At 46.6% G+C, this 16303-nt stretch overlaps 1 protein-coding gene across 2 annotated transcripts in view; it reads right to left on the bottom strand.

Moving 5' to 3' along the window:
* The window catches only part of LOC109876984 (cAMP-specific 3',5'-cyclic phosphodiesterase 4D-like), a 58816-nt gene that overhangs the window by 27588 nt on the left and 14925 nt on the right, over positions 1–16303 (bottom strand). For both annotated transcript variants that reach the window (XM_020469312.2, XM_020469317.2), the window contains exons 2-5: positions 5512–5703; positions 2347–2383; positions 2082–2158; positions 1444–1493 (exon numbers count right to left, since the gene is read on the bottom strand). In XM_020469312.2, the coding sequence (XP_020324901.1) occupies positions 1444–1493; positions 2082–2158; positions 2347–2383; positions 5512–5703 (356 nt within the window). The remainder of the gene's footprint in view (positions 1–1443; positions 1494–2081; positions 2159–2346; positions 2384–5511; positions 5704–16303) is intronic.

The raw sequence follows: 16303 nt of genomic DNA on the forward strand, positions 1-16303 counted from the left end.
TAACAGAGTATGGGACCTACTAACAGAGTATGGGACCTACTAACAGAGTATGGGAATAACTAACAAGAGTATGGGACCTACTAACAGAGTATGGGACCTACTATCAGAGTATGGGTCCTACTACCAGAGTATGGGTCCTACTACCAGAGTATGGGACCTACTAACAGAGTATGGGAATAACTAACAGAGTATAGGCCCTACTACAGGACCAACTAACAGAACATGGGACCTACTACCACGGTTGGCTGCTCACCCTGCCAAACTGCCAGCCGTACATAGTGCTAGAGGGCAAGGAGAGGAGCCCTTCAAGAACAGATCTCTTCTGGTCCACTGGGCTTCTATCCCTGTCGCCTCTCCCTGTCGCCTCTCCCTAAAAACACCTGAGAGAGAAGCCCTATGCTGAAGAAAAAGTGGACGACTCTCCTCTCCTCTTTGACAAAGGCTACCCACAATCTGTATCTTATAGATAACAGTACAATATGAAAGCTAATTTGATATTGTCATTTCACTGTTCTGTTGGTTGGCGCTGGGTAATTAAGTACATTGCTTGTGAATTCCCGGTCCCTTTCATGGTGTGTTAGTTAGACACACTGATTTAGATGTCATTCTACTGACCTCCTATCACTGTATACCCAGGTCACTGCTACAGTGGGTAGTTAAAGGTGAGGGGCCACACTGTCATGCTAAACACAGCCACAGACGTACAGCAGCGACCTGATGCTAGCAGGATCCTATAGGGCTGTGTGGAATGTAGCGACATGATGCTAGCAGGATCCCATAGGGCTGTGTGGAATGTAGGGACTGGCTATGAGCTATCAGTCAGGAGATGGAGCATGGCGCCTGACAGCACTTGGGCACAGAAGCCTTTACACAAAAGGCTGAGTGACAGACAGACAGACAGACAGACAGGCAGGCAGGCAGACAGGCAGGCAGGCAGGCAGGCAGGCAGGCAGGCAGGCAGGCAGGCAGGCAGGCAGGCAGGCAGGCAGGCAGGCAGGCAGACAGACAGACAGATGAACCACAAGTCAAACAGTCCTGCTGGTCGTACTGTACCAGGGTTGCTAACCACTGTCCTGCAGCCTATATGGTTTTTGGTTCCCATTGTGCTATACTGTAGCTAGAGGCGTATCTATTCTAAACATGGATGGCTTTTATCCAGTGTCCTATTGTTTGGCTCCCCCTAAAGGATGTCTGTGTCATCATCCTCCGTCTCTGGTCTGACAGTTCCCATCCCCCATCTGTCATATCAGAATGCGATGACACCATCATCAAGGCCTCTTGCCTTTTCCACAGCTAATAGAATGGACAATATTGCTGTAGAATGGTAGAGCATTTTCTCTCCCTCCTTTCAATTGTATCAACATATTCATACAGTACACACACACACACACACTCACACACACTAACATACACAAAGACCACACTTAAAGACTATCAGCGTACCTGTGAAGGTGGTCTTGGTGATGGGTGGTGGATTACACATGGGTGATCTCCTGGTGTGGGGAGAAACAAAACACACATTGATACATCTCCTCCCAAAACAACACTACTGCCCTATCCTCCTATCTCTCCCCTATCGAACTCCTCCTATCTATCTTCCCCCTCTCTTTTCCCCCCTCTTTGTCTCACTAACAGAGGTCAATATACTGCAACGTTCCCTGTTCAGCTGAATCAGTCCTCATTCATCACAGATCTCACGTTGAACTGGAGCAATATGGCAGGGGGGGCACTTTTACTGAGTGTTGTTGTAGTCCCAGTCAAGAACAGTAGGGGGAGAACTACAGCAAAGGAGTGACATTCACATCTTCTCCACCACATTGTGTAAATGCAGCAAGTGCCTGGCGGTATAGCGCGCAGACCAAAGGGAGATGTTATGGGGAATACTGAAGCCATTTTTAACAAAACACCATAGCAGGAGACATTTTGCGATATCATCATATAAATACATATATAGTCCCAAAAAAGAAAAACAACAGTAATATTTGGCAATAAATGGGTTATTTGGGTGCCTTGCTTTCGACTACTACACAGCAGTAAATACAGATTCATTGTGTATACACTGAATGCTTCTGAGGACTTACTTGTTGGACGCTCTGTCTTGTGAACAATTGCTTAATGCAGCAAAATGATTTCGTACAGTTCTTAGACTGGCCAGAACCTGAAGGAGATCAGGACAGATTAACATTAAAACCCTCAAAATAATCTCACACATTTGAACAGTGATTGAACAATGGGCCTGTGTCTATTGCACAATATCATGATAACATACTCTACTGTGGTTTCCCCAAGGAATAAGGCAGCAAAACAACCCAATACAACTTGTTTAGCATATGTGCCATTGCTCACCTGTGCAAATGGTGTTACAATCATATCGTCGCCATGACTGCAAAAAGAGAACAAGATAAAGAGAGGTTACATTAGATTTTTTGACACACCTGGACACACTTTTATACACAGATCTAAACATGACAATGTTTATCACAAATGTTCATGACAAATGTCCACATTTCCGCCCGCTCGGTGACAAAGAGGAAATGACTCCAGCCCGCTCGGTGACAAAGAGGAAATGACTCCAGCCCGCTCGGTGACAAAGAGGAAATGACTCCAGCCCGCTCGGTGACAAAGAGGAAATGACTCCAGCCCGCTCGGTGACAAAGAGGAAATGACTCCAGCCCGCTCAGTGACAAAGAGGAAATGACTCCAGCCCGCTCGGTGACAAAGAGGAAAGGACTCCAGCCCGCTCGGTGACAAAGAGGAAATGACTCCAGCCCGCTTGGTGACAAAGAGGAAATGACTCCAGCCCGCTCTGTGACAAAGAGGAAATGACTCCAGCCATGTTATGGCAGTACGTGTAGCATGGATATATGGCAAGTCTACTAGGCTATATTATGGATATATCAATAAACATATCTGCTTCTTCATTGACTCTATGCACTTTCACTTTTTACCACGAGCCAGGAACATGCCAATAGAGTGGACCCCCCCGGTTCTCTGAAAAACCTGCCTATGACTCGCATGGCAGCTCCTAAATTGTGACACTGGTCACAATGACCGCAAGAAAACTCTTTCCTCCTCTCCTTCTAAATGACTGTCTCCCTAGATTCCTGTGGGTGTAAAACAGTGTGCAATCCCCCCAACCCCTCCTCACTTTATCCCCCAATCCCCACCCACTTCCTGTGCTGTCACAAGTCTGAGGGCACAAAGTAAGGGGGTGGCATCATGCCCTGTCATCCTAGGAGACTAGGGTGGAATGTGCCACAAACACTGCCCTCTGAACTTAGAGAAAGAAAGGGCGGGGAATGGGAGGAAGAAATAGACATGAAGAAAAATCACCTGTTCCAAGGTTGTGTACACTATTGTATCACTGGCATTTCATTAGCAGCAGTAGTAGTTATGGTCATAGAAGTAAACTAGTTAACTATTACAGAGGCGTCTCAATCCTCTATTTCTCCATAACATTCTTCTATATCGTACCTTTTCAGTAAAGGGGAAAATACTTTTACAGAGCTAGAAAAAGAGGACAAGCGAAAGAGAGATAGGGAGAGAGATAGAGAGATGTTTCACATGCCAATAAAGCCCCTTAAATTGAATTGAGAGAGAGGGGAGGGAGGGAGGGAGAGAGAGAGAGATTAGGTTAGAGGTTGCATTCCAGCTTCCCTCTCCTCCTGTCTTCCCTCCCCCAGCCCCTAACACTGGTTTGTGTTAGCTAGTACCCGGCAGGATTTATTTATTTTTTATCTGCAGACAGAACTGTTTACATAGAGGCACCAAAGAAATTTCAATAAGATTCTGTCAGTAAATTATTTCCTTAGAGACATCTATGTTCCCTATGTTTGTTTCCCTAGAAAACAAAGTCATTTAGTCCAATATACTGTGTTTGGGATTCATGTCAGTGTTAGATAGCAAAAACATTGGTTTCTAATTTTACTGTACATCAATGATAAGCCCCAGAGTAACAGTTGGCCCTCAGGGTAACAGTTGGCCCTCAGAGTAACAGTTGGCCCTCAGAGTAACAGTTGGCCCCCAGAGTAACAGTTGGCCTCCAGAGTAACAGTTGGCCCCCAGAGTAACAGTTGGCCCCCAGAGTAACAGTTGGCCCCCAGAGTAACAGTTGGCCTCCAGAGTAACAGTTGGCCCCCAGAGTAACAGTTGGCCTCCAGAGTAACTACTATGGTTGATCTTGTAAAACAACATACTTCACTGCACCTATCCGGTGTACTGTATGTGACAAAATAAAAATAAAAATACCAATAAAAAAAATAGTAGCCTTGTGGTTAAGAGTGTTGGGCCACTAACCAAAAGGTTGCTGGTTTGAATCCCTGCGCTAACTAGGTGAAAAATATGTTGATGTGCCCTTGAGCAAGGCACTTAACCCTAATTGCTCATGTAAGTCGGTCTGGATGTGTCAACTGGGAAAAGTAAAGGGACTCAGTATGAACATCATGTAACATAGAGCCTGGCGAGGAGCTGGCTTGTGATCAATACCATTTAGAGAGGCAGGGTGATTTTAGTGTGGTATTCTGATAGGTGGGTTAGGCTAAGGCAGGGTTATTCAGCCACTATCATAGGGTGCGTCCAGAATGGCAGCCTATTCTCCACACACTGCACTACTTTTGACAAGAGCCCTATGTGGGTAAACAATAGTAGTGCACTACATGGGGAATAGGGTACCATTTGGGACTCATACCTAGTGACAGGGAGAGACAGGAGGGATATGGTTACTGCCTTACTACAGACTGAATGGAGATACACTGTCTCCAGTCAATACATCATTTCCTGTTTGAGCGTAACTGGATAGTCATCTTGGTAAGGGGCAGATGGTTGATGGTTACACAGCTCTATACTAATATACTTCAATGGTAACTAATCTCTGTGTCTCTGTCTGTGTCTGTGTCTCTCTCTGTCTCTGTCTCTGTGTTCACTGTTCAAGTTACATGTGTGTCCGTTACTAAAGCTAGAAGAGAGGTAGAAATTAAACTGAAGCACATTGGAAACCTTAGACGTGTGTGTATTGATTTGGTCACCTTGGGGATAATGAGTAAGTTGGTGACCCAAAGGCAATCTATAGTTGTTGTAGTAAGTGAAGCAATTTAGGACAATACATAGCTAAAAATAGAGCCTTCTAATGTGATCACCAAACTAACTGAAGAATGCAAGGCCTTTACATTCTCAAGGTTCACACTCAGGGAACTACAGCCAGCTGTCCTACAAGTGTAAGATTTGCTTTCCCCTACTGCTGAGGGAAACAGGCTTACAATACAGACGTGACACCTCAATCAAACAGTGGCCTGGGGAGGGACAACAAGCACACTGACAGACAACTATCAAATAACCCCTATGAAAACACTCCATCTCTTCAGTGAGATAAATAGTAATGCATGTGTAGAAAGATAATGTGTGTGTGTGGATGGGGGGCGGCAATAGGTGAGCTATGATCGACTGAAATAGAACAAGAGAGAGAGTGTGAGACTGAGTGTGAACAGAGAGGCAGCTGGAGAAAGAAACACTCACATGTCACTGGCGATGGAGGAGTTTCTGGACATGGACTTGGGTGACAGGTCATAGTCTGAGTCGGAGCGGTAGAGGAAGGACTCTCTCCGCTGACTGTGGACAAAGTTACCCTGCAGTATGAGCCCAGACCCCGGGCTGGCCATGGGGTCCAGTGGGCTGCGCCCCGACGATGTGCCGTTGTCCACATCGAAACTGTCACACAACAACCAGAGAGAGAGAAGAAACATTAGACATAATCATTAACCAATGTGGCTGTTTGAAACACTGGATGTCTGATTGGCTTTTTGTTCATTTCTACTTTAAAGAACACTGGGCAGGTTATTTAGGATTCTAAACATTCTCTCAGATATCCAAAAGCCTTCATGTGGCAACTGTATCTCAGGCCAGTACTGCAGCTGTATTGGTGAGTAACACAGCTCTGATAAAGACATTGACTCATTGGGTCACCGCCACCACCTGGGACAATGACGTAATCCCACTGTGATGTCACCGCTCCTTAGTGTCCCCCCAGATGATCCTCACTCCAGGGATTACACCTGTCACCCAGGGTTACCTGACCTGTTACCTGGGTAACTAAACCTAATCCTCCAGTTGAAGTGATCCCCCTCCGTGTAGCACCAGACACATCATCATCATCGTAATCACCACTGTCAGCTATGTGGTGAGAAAAGCTGTGGTGATAACGTGTGTGCTTCCGTGCATGCGTGCTTGTGTGTGTGGTGAAGGGAACAGTGTGAGCTGAGTGGACTGGGTCAGCTGATTCTGACCCAGTCAGAATTCTGGTTCAGCAAGCTTATTAAAATGCCACTAACGAAAAATTACTGCAATCAAGTCACATATTCATATACAGCACTGACGGCGATTCCACTGTGGTGTATCATTTAAGTCTTTTCTCCCATCTTCCTGCTCCTTTCATAATACCAGGGTCATTCAGACACACAGACATTCACAATAGTAGAGTGGAGGCTGCTGAGGGGAGGACAGCTCATAATAATGTCTGGAGCTGTGTAAATGGACTGGGGTCAAATACATGGTAACCATGCACTTGATGTATTAGATAACATTCCACTCATTCCTTTCCAGCCATTACCACGAGCCAGTCCCCCCAAATGAAGGTGCCACCAACCTTCTGTGTATCAGGGCCTGCTGCCTACACTATGTTCCCCCTGGGTAGGGTTGCACAGAGAGGGTATACTTTTGAAGTTTACCAGTAAACTATCTGCATTTTGGTAACTTTCAAGGAAAAAATCAAATGTTATCAGGTGACATGTTCTAGTGGCCTTTTTGGGTACTTCAGATTATCACAGGTTTCTGTAATTATCTCTGGCCCTCTGTGTGGACTTTACACATGTCAAATATATATTTTTAATCTAATAAAGTGCTAATAATGGCAGAGCTGTAAAACATGATCCCAAATATAAACCATTAACTTAATGATGGGGGGGGCGAAATTCAAGTTTCAGTTTCAAGTTTTAACGTCACGTGCACAAATAGAGTGAAATGCCTTTCTTGCTCTAAACTCAACAATGCAGTAAACAGTAACATTGCATGAACGTAGTCTGTGTGGTGAAACGTCAGCAGTACGTCCAACAGCCGGACCAGCTAACTTTCCCACTCTAGCTAGCTAGCCGACACTATGTTTACAGAGTCACGTTTAACAATAAAAATCATTGTTTTCTAATATATTTTTGTATTCATCATTATTATTATTATTTCATTTTTACAAGATGTTTAAAAATATTTGATAAACAATACAAAACATGCACATACAAATACAAACATTACCTACATCAGCCCTACCCAGACCCACTACTCCCCCACTCTTATCTCCGGCGCCCGCATCACTTTCTGTCAGAACTTTCTGTTCTCAAACTGTACTATTTTTCCCAGAAGGCATAAATTATTGGGCCATTAGTAGTTTTACTCTTCAGACATGACTCTGCCGTTGAGCTATAGAATTTTTAAATCTTGTATAATAATTTGGATACGTTAATTTATACTGGATTAAGCATTTTGTTAACTGTAATCTAATGGAATAATAATTTATGTTGCATGTAAATACGTTTTTATGGATGCTTATGGTGTTATAGAGGTTTGCTCTTTGCATGTTGATAATGTTTGTTTATTTTGTTGTTATGAAGGCACTAGCTGCTTTGACTAAAGGGATAAGTGGTGTATTCGGCAGGGTACTCTGCGATATTCCAGTTGGTGTCTGCAAAGCACTTTGGAGGCAGAGAGACAGGGCCTAGGAAGCAAAGGATAGAGAGGCAGATACTGTAGGCCTTAGAGCAAGGGGTGTCAAACTCCTTCCATGGAGGACAGAGTGTTTTTGTTTTCTCCTTTCAATTTGTATCCAATTAAGACCTAGACAACGAGGTGAGAAGAGTTCCAAACTAGTTAGTGACCCTAATTGATCAGTGAGGCTGAGAGACAGGACCTGGGAGGCAGAGGGGATGAGGGGCCCGGGAGGCAGGGCCTGAGAGGCAGGACCTGGGAGACAGAGAGGCTGAGAGGCAGGGCCTGGAGACAGAGAGGCTGAGAGGCAGGGCCTACGAGACAGAGAGACAGAGAGGCAAGGTTTGGGAGGCAGAACCTGAGAGGCGGGGCCTGGGAGAGAGAGAGGCTGAAAGGCAGGGCCTGGGAGGCAGAGCCTGAGAGGCAGAGTGGCTGAGAGGCATAGCTAGGGCTGTTGTGGTGACCATATTACTGCCACACCGGCAGTCACTAGTTACGAAGGCAGTCAAATTCCATGTGACCATTTAGTCATGGAAATTAAGCTTCTCCAATCTCTGATGCTGCTGATTTGATTTGATTTTTATTTTATTTTATTAGGATCTCTTTTAGTCCCCATTTGGACTAATCTTCCAAGAGTCCTTAACATTAAAATACCATTTATAACACACTTTCACATATAACACACTATTACAAACATACATAATAGACTAGCATAATGACCCAATAAATACTCAATCCTAAAAAATATTGATTCTTCATCTACTATAGTCCCACAACATTTCTATATACTATATTTAAATTGTTTTTAAATAATGTTTAAACTTATATATTGAAAGGTTTCTAGTTTGCTCAGTTAATTTATTCCATTTCTTTATTGCTCTAAATCGAAATGTTATTTTGCCTATTTCTTTTTTCTGTCTGGATAACGCATAGATGGTGGACAATCTATTCCTAGTATTTACGGAATGTCTGTCTCTTACCAACTGAATACCATTGTGAATAGAACTTGGCTGTTTTAAATGATGTATATTATAAAATAAGCATGTTTTTTTTAATTATCTTGTCGATTGATGACCAACCAAGAACACTGCGCATGACTGCAACAGAAGAACCATATCTCCGCCTTAAAACAATCCTTGCTGCTTTATTCTGTGCATTCTGCAGCCTCCTAACTTCACTAGATGATGCATTTCCCCAGACCACCGAACAATAGTTCACTTGACTCTCAACCAATGCCTGTGTTATTTGCTGAAGGATTTTCCCTGGTAAATATTTAGCTATCCTTCTGATTATGCATGCTGTTTTAATATTTTTTTTTACATAGATTAGTTATTTGAGACGACCATGATAAGCAGTTGTCTAGCTGCACTCCCAGTAGTTTGGTTTCTGCCACTTCTTCAATTTGTATTCCTCCCATACATAATTGTATCCCATGCTGTTTTGGCCTTTTCCTAGTTGAACAGACCAACATAACTTTGGTTTTCTTGGTGTTTAAAAGCAAGTTTGTTTTGGCAAACCCATTTCCTGATAATCTCCAAATCTCCTTGCAAAGCTTGCTGTACCTGTTGAACCGATTGTCTTGCTGCATAAATTGTAGTATCATCTGCAAATATAGTAGCTTGAGTTTCGCTGATGGTCGTTAATAGCCTACCAAACTTGCTAAGTGCCTGGTACTCATCACTCTATTGTCCCTCGAATCACGCTGACATCTATGCAAATATTACAGATAGAAGGAGCTTAGTTACCAGTATCTTTGTTAATATGGATTGTTCTTAAAAAAGAAAAGTTGACTCTGAAAACCATATATTCATTCAAAGACGAGTGGACGGAACAGTATTTATTCATTCTCTCCGCAACTAACACAAAACCAATGTGTCTGATATGCAGTGAGTCCGTAGCTCTCGTGAAAAGTGGCAATGTTAAGTGCCATTATGACACCAGGCATAGTAAATTCGATCAGAAGCATCCCCTGAACAGGGCCTCCTGGGTGGCGCAGCGGTCTAGGGCTCTGCATCGCAGTGCTAGCTGTGCAACCAGAGACTCTGGGTTTGAGTCCTGGCTCTGCCGCGACCGGGAGGTCCATGGGGCGACGCACAATTGGCCCAGCGGGTTAGGGAGGGCTTGGCCGGTAGGGATATCCTTGTCTCATCACGCACTAGCTCCTGTGGCGGGCTTGGCCGGTAGGGATATCCTTGTCTCATCACGCACTAGCTCCTGTGGCGGGCTGGGCGCAGTGCACGCTAACCAGGTCGCCAGGTGTTTCCTCCGACGCCCGGAGCGGCTGGCTTCTGGGTTGGAGGTCATAACAATGATGATGAAACTGATCAACGTTTTGAGAGCAACATCATCCCTACAACACCGCCTGCTATGAGGCATTCTGATAGAGGTCAATGCCAGTTTTGATGACTTACTACAGCACAACAATGTCAGATGGCTCAGCAAAGGCAGGGTTTTGGAACGCTTTTGGGCCATTCAGGAGGCCATCAAAGCTTTCTTATCAGAGCAAAAGGGTGAAAAGGCAACTTGGTTTTCGGAAGATGAGGAGAAGATGGAAACAATTGCATTTTTGACAGACATTACATCACACCTTAATAAACTGAATGTTAAGCTGCAGGGACGGGACAACACAGTGTGTGATATGATAACAGCAGTCCAAGAATGATCTCCAGGGAGAACTTGTCCACTTCTCTGATCTTTTGGTGCAAACGCAGGGAGACAAAGATGTTCCCAACCATGTTGATTTCATCCAGAAGCTTATGGATAACTTCAAGGCTCGCTTTGTTGGAAGAGAACTGTTGCTGATCATCCAGAAACCCTTCTTGGTCACAAATGTGACAAGGTTGTCAGAAGAAGCAAAACAGATCTTCAGATGGGTAGATGTTACATCACAGCAAATGGAGTTGATTAAGCTGCAAGAAAATGTGTATTTGAAGGAGCAGGCTGGTGATTGTGACCCTGTAACTTTCTGGGGAATGATGGTGCCTGCAGCTGATGTCCCTTTTGGCACCATACATCCTGACCATGTTTGGCTCCACATACAGCTGTGAATCAGCCTTCTCCACAATGAACTTTATTACAAACAAACACCGCACCAGGCTCACCAATGAACACCTGCACCAGTGTCTCCGAGTGGCTCTCACACCACTTGTGCCAAAGTTCAAAGCATTGGCAGGATACAGAAATTGTAATTTCTCTCATTAATGCAGAGCAAGGCCCACAGTGACTTATACATGAATATTGCATGGCCCACAGTGACTTTATACATGAATATTGCATGGCCCACAGTGACTTATACATGAATATTGCATGGCCCACAGTGACTTATACATGAATATTGCATGGCCCACAGTGACTTATACATGAATATTGCATGGCCCACAGTGACTTATACATGAATGTTGCATGGCCCACAGTGACTCAACATGAATATTGTATGGCCCACAGTGACTCAACATGAATATTGCATGGCCCACAGTGACTTATACATGAATATTGCACGGCCCACAGTGACTTATACATGAATGTTGCATGGCCCACGGTGACTCAAGATGAATATTGCATGGCCCACAGTGACTCAACATGAATATTGTATGGCCCACAGTGACTCAACATGAATATTGCATGGCCCACAGTGACTCAACATGAATATTGCATGGCCCACAGTGACTCAACATAAATATTGCATGGCCTACAGTGACTCAACATGAATATTGCATGGCCCACAGTGACGTTCTGTGCATTCAGATTAATATTTTGGTTAAACTCTTTTGTTCTCCAGAAAACATACACCCTATTTTATAAAAAATAATCATTCAAGGACCATGTACAATGGTTCACAGTGCACTTTTTGCATAGATAATAAGGCAACCACTTCTGTTGCATGTTTACATTCAAAAGAAGTTGTAATTATTTCAAATTGTAGTCTCATTTAATGTACATGTTATATAACAACATGTTTCCTAAGTCGTAGATGACTATGTTTGTTACTATGCAGTACCACAGCACAGATTGTCACGACTTCCCGCCAAAGTCGGTCCCTCTCCCTGTTCGGGCGGCGTTCGGCGGTCAACGTCACCGGCCTTCTAGCCATCGCCGATCCACTTTTCATTTTCCATTTGTTTTGTCTTTGTCTTACACACCTGATTTCAATTCCCCAATTACTTGTTCATTATTTAACCCTCTGTTCCCCCATGTTTGTTTGTGAGTAACTGTTTTTATGTAATACGGTCCGTTATGTGGGCTCGCTTTATTGTGTTGTATTTGTCCATTTTTGAGTAAATTCTGTTTATTTACTCATATCTGCTGTCCTGCGCCTGACTCCACTACACAAGCTACACACAGACCTCATTACAGAATTACTCACCAAGAATGGAGTCAGCAGGAGCAGACGCCCTCCCTATGGCGATAGAGCAGCACGCGTCCAGCAGCACGCGACCATATTGCAATGTCTGGGCACCGCCATGGATCACCGCCCTGGATCACCGCCATGGATCGCCTCATTCTCTTTCCCAATGAGAGAGGAGGAGGCGATCCATGGCGGTGATCCATGGCGGTGCCCAGACGTTGCAATATGGTCGCGTGCTGCTGGACGCGTGCTGCTCTATCGCCATAGGGAGGGCGTCTGCTCCTGCTGACTTCTTGGTGAGTAATTCTGTAATGAGGTCGTCTCCACCAGCCCCACTACAGCAGGACCCACTGTCCACCCCTCCTTCACCCAGTCCCAGCGGGACTCGGCTTGTGCTCCCGAGAGAGTATGATGGGACGGCTGCCGGATGCCAGTGAGCTGGGAGGTGCTGCACTTAGGGCGGCCGGAGGAGGGGCCATTCCCTGCACCATCTGTGGCCGCAGAGGGCACATAACTGGTCGGTGCTGGGGGGGTTCCTCAGGGAGTCGAGGCAGCAGGCAGGGCACTATCGTGCCACCCCAGGTGAGTCGTCACCAGGCTCACCCAGAGCCCCCTGTTGCTCACATGTGTTTATTACATTTCCTGAGTTTTCCCCGTATTCCCAGCATAAGGCGCTCGTAGATTCAGGCGCAGCTGGGAATTTTATTGACCGTGCATTTGCCCGTAGTTTAGGGATTCCCCTTGTTCCTGTGGATATGGCTTTCCCCGTGCACACCCTAGATAGTCGACCATTAGGGTCAGGGCTGATTAGAGAGGCCACCGCACCACTAAGCATGGTTACGCAGGAGGGTCACAAGGAGAGAATCAGTCTCTTCCTTATTGATTCTCCTGTGTTTCCTGTGGTGCTGGGTCTACCCTGGTTGGCCTGTCATGACCCCACTATTTCGTGGCAACAGAGGGCTCTCAAGGGGTGGTCACGAAAGTGCTCAGGGAGGTGTGTGGGGGTTTCCATCGGTGCGACTACGGTGGAAAGTCCAGACCAGGTCTCCAACGTGCTCATCCACTCAGAATATGCCGGTTTGGCTCTCGCCTTCCCTAAGAAGAAGGCGACTCAATTACCACCCCATCGACGGGGGGGATTGTGCGATAAATCTCCTGGTAGACGCAGCCTTCCCATGAGTCACGTGTATCCTCTGTCACAGGAGGAGACGGCGGCTATGGAAACATATGTCTCCGAATCCCTGGGGCAGGGATACATTCGGCCCTCCACTTCACCTGCCTCCTCGAGTTTATTTTAAGTGAAGAAGAAGGATGGAGGTCTGGGCCCGTTTATTGACTATCGGGGTATCAACCAGATCACTGTGAGGTACAGCTACCCGCTGCCTCTCATCGCCAGTGCGATCGAGTCAATGCACGGGGCGCGCTTCTTCACAAAATTGGATCTCAGGAGCGCTTACAACCTGGTGCATATCCGGGAGGGGGACGAGTGGAAGACGGCATTTAGTACCACCTCAGGGCCCTATGAGTACCTCGTCATGCCGTACGGGTTGATGAATGCTCCATCAGTCTTCCAGGCCTTTGTTGATGAGATTTTCCGTGACCTGCACAGGCAGGGTGTAGTAGTGTAGATCGACGACATTCTGATATACTCCGCTACATGCGCCGAGCATGTGTCCCCGGTGTGCAGGGTGCTTGGTCGACTGTTGGAGCATGACCTGTACGTCAAGGCTGAGAAATGTCTGTTCTTCCAACAGTCCGTCTCCTTCCTAGGGTACCGCATTTCCACTTCAGGGGTGGAGATGGAGAGTGACCGCATTTCAGCCGTGCATAATTGGCCGACTCCCACCACGGTAAAGGAAGTGCAGAGGTTTCTAGGGTTTGCCAACTACTACCGGAGGTTTATCCGGGGTTTTGGTGAGGTAGCTGCTCCCATTACCTCACTGCTGAAGGGGGGACCGGTGCGGCTGCAGTGGTCGGCTGAGGCGGACAGGGCTTTTGGTCACTTGAAGGCTCTGTTTACCTCGGCTCCCGTGCTGGCCCATCCTGATGCCTCTTTGGCGTTCATAGTGGAGGTGGGATAGGAGCCTTGCTCTCTCAGCGCTCAGGCACGCCACCGAAGCTCCGCCCCTGTGCCTTCTTTTCGAAGAAGCTCATCCCGGCGGAGCGAAACTATGATGTGGGGGACCGGGAGCTGTTGGCTGTTGTCAAGGCTCTGAAGGCATGGAGACATTGGCTTGAGGGGGCTAAACACCCTTTTTTCATCTGGACTGACCACCACAATCTGGAGTACATCCGGGCGGCGAGGGTTCAAGGCAAGGTGGGGCATGTTTTTACCCGTTTTGTTTTCACTCTGTCCTACAGACCAGGTTCGCTAAGGCAGACACGCTGTCCCAGATGTATGACACAGAGGAGCGGTCCATGGATCACAATCCCATACTTCCGGACTCCTGCCTGGTGGCCCCTGTGGTGTGGGAGCTGGACGCGGACATTGAGCGGGAGTTACGCACAAAGCCCACTCCCCCCCAGTGTCCAGCTGGGCGCCTGTACATTCCGTCTGCTTTTCGCGACCGTTTGATCTATTGGGCCCACACGTCACCCTCCTCTGGTCATCCTGGCATCGGTCAGACGGTGCATTGCCTCAGTGGGAAGTACTGGTGGTCCACCTTGGCCAAGGACATGAGGGTTTATGTTTCCTCTTGCTCTGTGTGCGCCCAGTGCAAGGCTCCCAGGCACCTGCCCAGAGGGAAGTTACAACCCCTACCCGTTCCACAACGGCCATGGTCGCACCTGTCGGTGTACTTCCTGACGGGTCTTCCTCCCTCACTGGACAATAGTATTTAGTATAGTATTTGTCTATTTTTGAGTAAATTACGTTTATTTACTCATATCTGCTGTCCTGCACCTGACTCCTCTACACAAGCTACACACAGACCTCATTACACCGATAAAGGATGATATGCATCCGGAAGCCAGGAGATGCTAAATGTGTTTATGTTCATTAACACTCAATTACCGTGAGACCGACAGTTATTTGCTTGACAATCACCGGCTGACGAAATTTTGTGACCGCCAATGCCTTAGGCATGGCCTGGTAGCCAGAGAGATAGACAGATAGAGAGGCAGGGCCTGGGAGATAGAGAGCGAGAGAGACAGAGAGAGAGAGAGAGGCAGGGCCTGGGAGACAGAGAGAGAGCGAGAGGCAGGGCCTGGGAGACAGAGAGAGAGAGCGAGAGGCAGGGCCTGGGAGACAGAGAGAGAGAGGCAGGGCCTGGGAGACAGAGAGAGAGAGAGAGAGAGAGAGGTAGGGCCTCGGAGACAGAGAAGCAGAGAGGCAGGTCCTAGGAGACAGAGAGGCAGAGAAGCAGGTCTAGGAGACAGAGAGGCAGGGCCTAGGAGACAGAGAGGCAGAGAGGCTGAGAGGCCTTAGTGGTAATGAGACAGCGATACCTTAAGAGGCAGGGCCTGCGTGGCTGAAAGGCAGGGTCTGGGAGGCAGACAGCCACGTAGGGTCTAACTGCTCTGACCTTTGGATGAAAAATGTGCCAGTTTGGACTGGTGCCTAATTAGTGAGTGAAGGGAACACATATTGTCCTCATTACGCTGTACCCAGCTTCCTGTCTTCTTTCTCTCTTTCGGTCCTGTTTGTCTCTTTCTGGCCGCTCTCTGCACCCTCTCCCTCTCTCTCCCCTTCTGTCTCTATGTCATAGTTGTTAAAGCAGCGCTGAACCCTCCCCAGTTGCTATCACACTAAGTGACTGATAAATGACGTTTTCCCCACACTAACACCACGTTGAATAAGGGTGGCAGGTAGCCTAGCGGTTAGAGCATTGGGACAATAACCAAAATGTTGCTTGTTCGAATCTCTGAGCCGGCTCTGATTCAGAGGGGTTGGGTTAAATGCGGAAGATACATTTCTGTTGAATGCATTCAGTTGTGCAACTGGCTAGGTATCCTCCTTTCCAATTATAAACCTGGACTCAGATACACAACACACACTGCTCTCATTAAGAGTTAGTCTCTGTATTGTATGTGTGTCCCATGAGTCAGTTATTATCCTGATGTCACACACTGCACTACCAAGCATAACTGATAATAATGCACGTGACAACCAGGATACAGTGTGTACATGTGTGCTACATATAAATGAATGGGAGAACACTGAATGCAAACTAGGCGAACAAAGAGGACAAGAGGGAAAAATGTGCTGATTAA

This window comes from Oncorhynchus kisutch, linkage group LG3 (assembly GCF_002021735.2).
Source record: "Oncorhynchus kisutch isolate 150728-3 linkage group LG3, Okis_V2, whole genome shotgun sequence".
Classification (NCBI taxonomy): Eukaryota; Metazoa; Chordata; class Actinopteri; order Salmoniformes; family Salmonidae; genus Oncorhynchus; species Oncorhynchus kisutch.